Genomic DNA, 5,661 nt, shown 5'->3' with positions numbered 1-5,661 from the left:
TCCTAACACCGGCAACGGCCTCCGCCCGAGATGTGCTTATGCTACGCTTCTTGTTGCACCCACAGCCTGTAAACACGGCCTTGTAACACGGCCTCACACTCACTCTCGCTCCCGATGCCCCTCATGGAATTGCCGAGTTGGCCGGTCAGCTTAGATCTGAGACGTAGCTCTTCACGCGTGGCACCTGGGGCTTCTAGACACGTAGCCCCCTGGCCAGTGACGAGCGTCTTGGTCCTTACACAGCAGAGGTGGGTACACTAAGATGATGAGGTCCATGTCAAAAAAGGGCACAGGCATTGAACCGAAGAGGCATTTTTGTCCAATTCGTCGTGGAATTTACGTATGTACATTAGAATCGAAAACCAGCGGTGCGCAAGCCCGGCCCTACGCGGCCGAGCCCACTTGACACCAGCAAATAGTCACAAACTTCTACAAGCCAAACTTCTCCACAAATATCGCCCACCGATACTACCCGTCCCTCTGGACTCCCCCAGCATAGTCATCAGCCATGCCAATCTAGATACATTGGTGGTAGTAGTCGTTTTGCTTGGTGCATGTAGTGCCCGAGACGCAGGCAGTTGCGCCCGTGTAGCCCTGACCACCGCACTGGTGCCACTTCTGAGCCTCAGCACCACCGGTAGCGGGAGCAGCAGCAGGAGCAGAGGCAGCGGGAGCAGCAGGGGCGGGAGCAGCAGGTTCCTCGGCAGGCTCTGTAGTATCGTCAGTGCACTCCTCGGGTTCCTCAGCAGCGGGAGCCTCACCAGAAGGAGCCTCAGTAGAGGGAGCCTCAGTAGAGGGAGCGCCGGCAGCAGGAGCGGAAGATGGAGAGGCAGCGGGAGCAGCAGGAGAGGCAGCGGGAGCAGCATCAGCGGCGGTAGCAGTACCGGCACCGTTCCAGACCTTAGGACCAGGGATAGGGTAGCTCGAGAATGAGTTGTAGATGTTGAACAAGACACCAGGGGTAGTAGCAGTGACGTAGCCTGGGATCGAGACACCGGCAGGAAGAGCGCCGCTGGCGGATCCGCCAACCTTGACATGAATCTGCAATCTCAAGTCAGCGTCTGTTACTAAGCCTGTCATGCAACTAGGCAACTTACACATCCCATGTAGAACTGGGCGCCGGAAGCCCTGTTGCCCTCGTGGAGAGCAATAATCTCGGGACGGATGACGTAGTCTCCGGGAGCAACGGCGGGCATCTTGAAGGTGTGCTGTCCCTTCTTTCCGTTGTACGCACCATCGCGGAGCTTGGTGACAGCCCACGACTTGCCGTCATATCCATCCTCGGCAATCTTGGTCCACGACATAGAAGAGCCAGCCTTCGACATGTAGACGCTGATTGGTCCCTTGTGAGATCCATCAATGATTTGGTCGCCGGCTCCGGGTCCGTTGTGGAACCATTGGACCTGGTCACTGTTAGCACGTCTTCAATCCGAAACTGTGGCACACAAATGCTTACAGCGACTTCATCACCAGGGTTGATAGAGATGGACTTGGCCGCCTTGATGTTGGCTACATTGCACTCCATTGCCTTGGACGTAACATCGGTGACGGGAGAGTTGTTGGGGGGAGTGTCAATGTATCCACCCTGAGAGTTGCCGTAGCCAAGGTCTTTGCCGCCGACGGAAACACCCCAGATGGTGCAGTGGGCGCTGGCAGCGCCGGCGAAAGCGAGAGCAGAGATGAAGGACTTCATTTTGAATGAGGATATGAACTGGTCGAGTGTAGAACCTGTCTTGTGAAAGAGTGGCTATTCGAAGCAGAAGTCGAAATGAACGAATAAGTCAAAGACGGAACCGAATATGTAGAGAGAATGAATGTTGAGCGTCAAGCGTGCCCTTTGATCTCTGGGGTGGATAGGTACTTCTTATACTATCCAGTTCTCTTCCTACACAAGCGCGCGGGTCCAGAGATCAGTCATGTCGCTTGGAAATTATTGGCTACTCCGCTTGTATGCCTAGAAAAGACAACAGGGACGAGGCGGCTAATCCAAATGCCATTGCGGGTAACAGCCATCTAGCGCTGGTACGAGTCGTAGCCCACCGTTTGGACTGTCTATGGGCCATGGAGGAGTTGTCAACGGTACAGATGAAGCCAAGACCACCTCCGTCTGGGCGGAACGCGTCTAGTGCCCTTGTTCGCCTTATGGTGGATTGCTCGAAATGCACACAATTTTACGTCCTGTGTTCTCGAACCTGTGGGCATGAATCATGCGTGCAAATCTCATTGTTGCCATTGATCAAGCAATGGCTCTATCGACGGCTGCGGTATGTGAGCGCCTTGTGTACTTGGTTTTTTATGTAGTTACGTCAACATCTCTTGTGTGCATTAACACGGCCGTTGTCATCCATTTCTTTTGACACGGAGGCTCACACAGAGTCTTGGTGGTGGCGGCCTGGGAAATGCGATGGGGCAACGGTGGATGTTCCAAACATCATCGTCTCGGGCTTGGAAGGCAGGTGTCATGTGGTATTGGTGCCGAACCTACTCCCGGGATCGCTGTTATGGTATTTCGCCGTGCCCTAGGCGCTGACAGATGGTATATGTCGAAAGGAAAGAAAGTAGGTCGAGTGAAGGGCGCAGTGCATAGTCAACATTGCCAAGTGAATTCCGTCGTTTGTGCTTATGTGCTTGTGTGTTTAGTAGTTAGAGCCAGTCGAATCCGGTACATACTACTATGTACCTGTCCAAAGGGGGCTGCATCGTCAACCTCTATCAAAGAAACACGGTAGGGGCCGCTGGGACAATGTCAAGTTGATAGTACCAAGTTGGATTGCTTCTCCACAGCTCGTTTGCTTGGCAGCCGCCGGTCCAGCCCAAAAGGTGTGTCTCCGCCAAAACGAGGCATTACCATTCGCCCACTCGACATCATGTGTTTCATGTAGACGCTTGGCCACTTCGACCGAATTGCTGCCAGGGCTGTGCTCGCAACAGTGGGTCTGCGTGAAACGTGCAGCTTCTTGGCAGCTTCTTTGCATTATCTTCTTATGTCTTGGTTTTAATCTAAATATATTTACCCACTATACACTGTAGTTTCACGCGCCTTGGAACTTGTTCTGGTGATGCAAATGTGCATTTGCGTAAAAGTGGCTGTTCAAGTCTAGCATTTGGAAGAGGCGCATACCCGCTCACAAGCCAACCAAGACTGGCCCTGGCTGTGGCTATCCAGAAACCCTTTTCTGTACCTAGGTAACCTCGCAAGTTACCATAGACCCAAGGACTTGTCGAGGCGTTCTGGGTCGACACCTAGAACAATTCCCGATACGGACCCCTCGAGTGACTAGTCAGAGGGCCTGCAAGATCACGTCGCCAGTCACTATAATGCAGTCCCAATGGAGTGTATCCGGCACTACTACTCATTCCGTCTGAGTAAACCTGCCATCACTAGTCGGTCACACCTGTAAGCAAAATCTACCCGGATTTCTTTGTCTCGGGCATTTTCCATAGTGTGGACTTTGAAACTCTTTTTTGCCATGTAATCCCGCTTCCGCGCCTCCCGGTTCTTCCATTCGAAGACCCCACTCCTTCCAAAGTCTTCCAAGATGTTTCACCGTGTTTCAAACACGTGGAATACGCTAGTATACGTAGTCCCCTCGCGTACCTCTTTCAATCATCCGGCCGCTGTGATTCAGGTCTTACAACTGCTTTAGGAAGACTTGGCCCAGATGATCTTTCCGTTACTGTCGACTTGCATCGCTCAGGGAAAGCTGAGACCGACAAACAGCCCGCCCTGATTCAGTCTTTCATGTATATATATACGTGGTTGCTACCTTCAGGTGTCTGTCAGACTTTAACGGGGCTCACTGCAGAAGTCCACACAAGCCATGTCTTTTTCATATTCTACAAGTACACTGGAACGTAGCAAAGTTGGCCTGTTTCCTATACACGCATTGGAATACAGGAGTAAACTTCAGGCTGAGTCTACGCTCTAGTAACAAACGACACAGGAACTTCCGTGGTTTATTGCATGTCTTCATTGACTCGATACCAGACAACGTTCCTATTGAGAAAGCAGATCAATAGCAAAGGCCTTTCGTAAGCATCGATACGCCTTCTGGTTTTCGTAAGATGAACTACCCAAACAGAAAAGAGCTCATGACTGAAGTGCTTGATCTGGATTGACAGAGGAGGATCGTGTTCACACAACCTTGATGAATAAAAGGGGCAGGTGTCAAATTCAAATGTATTGTACCAAAGTCTTACGAAAAAAATGCTGGCTATACCAGCTTTTTTTTTGTTATCATGAAAACCTCTATCCCACTATGTGTTATCTGCAAAAGCCCATCATGGCTAGGAGATAAGGATAGAACCTACAGTCAGGGCTAGAAATCAGGTTAACGACCACAGAGATCCAACATAGACTTCAGATATACTGGATGCGATAAAATATACTAATTCCAACGTAAAACTATACCCTATCCTCAACAAGACACAAAACAATTGTCCTATGAGATGCAGGAAACAGTACAACCTACCGTCAGTATGAAGCACTCACTGCAGTGTGCATGGCGACGGTAGGTCCGACATCCAACAAGCAGGTATTTCTTCGGGTTGATACACCAGCGCCAATCTCGGACACTCACCAAACAAAAGTTCTCACAGGCGCCTGTTATCACAAACGGTACAATAGTGCCTGAAGATATCAGGTGCTCTTCATAGCAAGGTCGCTTGTCCGGCGGCATTGCCTGTCTTCGCGTTGAACATAGGCGTAACAATATTTTCGTCAAGACAGACTGATTCGCTATCCCCGTTGCGATCCTGGATGGAATATATAGACATATCACGCCAGCCAACCACAAGAACACCAAAGCGTACACACAGGCCACGTAGGTGCTCGGGGTCATCTACTATAGGCAGACCACGATATATGTATGTAAAACTGTTGGTACCGGTAATAGCACCGTAACAGTTCCGCACTCAGGTGATGTTGAGGATAGGGGCAAAAGTGTTGGGAGGGTATTGTTGGTGCAGGGGCCAAGGATGGGTTATTGGAAGCAATAGTATTATATATGAGTGGCGCTTTTGAGGTAAGAGCTCTTGATTGGTTGTAAGTCGGGAGATGGAGCCAATATAGAAATGCTAAAGTGAAGATGATAGCGGAGCAAAACAGTCTTTTCCACATAAGCTTCCCAGTATCTCTAGTTCAGCTTAAGCTGAATGATGAACACCGAATAGCATCTCCTGAGGGCCAGACTATTGAAACTGGAAGCTCTGCAACCCAGAAGAAACTCCATGTGCTGACACTGATAATCGTATGATTATGCTTCCCATACCATCGTTTCGTCCAGCCACGTCGGAATGTTGCCTCCTACAACTCCTACAGTTCGGATAAGAAGGAAAACTTTCGGGCGTAGATTGAAATGTTGTCTATCTGAGTGCGCATGAGCATACTGTAGAAAAGACGTCACGTTCGTATCGTGGAAAGCTTGGCATCAATAGAAGAAGTGGTGCGCGCTTAATATCATTGCAACCCATCTCGGCTAGATTCCCACTACTGGATGTGGTCAGTGCGTGCAACAGTTCACCCAATGCAATACTAGCTACCCCATCAAAATATCCACCTATCATTTTCAATACGTAATATCTCTACTACTATAATAGCTATTAAGAAAGTAATTATAGTAATTAATTTATAAAATATAGAAGATTAACTTTTATACTATA

At 49.6% G+C, this 5,661-nt stretch overlaps 1 protein-coding gene across 1 annotated transcript; it reads right to left on the bottom strand.

Annotated features, from left to right (window-relative positions):
* Positions 1-516: 516 nt before the first annotated feature.
* Positions 517-1,693, bottom strand: COCMIDRAFT_100168 (carbohydrate-binding module family 1 protein; the record flags this gene model as incomplete). Its single annotated transcript, XM_007691615.1, has 3 exons — positions 517-1,041; positions 1,098-1,403; positions 1,457-1,693. The coding sequence occupies 3 exons, from the start codon at positions 1,691-1,693 to the stop codon at positions 517-519; spliced, it is 1,068 nt and encodes a 355-aa protein (XP_007689805.1).
* Positions 1,694-5,661: the final 3,968 nt, after the last annotated feature.

Source organism: Bipolaris oryzae (genome assembly GCF_000523455.1).
Source record: "Bipolaris oryzae ATCC 44560 unplaced genomic scaffold scaffold_104, whole genome shotgun sequence".
Taxonomy (NCBI): Eukaryota; Fungi; Ascomycota; class Dothideomycetes; order Pleosporales; family Pleosporaceae; genus Bipolaris; species Bipolaris oryzae.
This window is presented reverse-complemented; position numbering and strand designations above follow the sequence as displayed.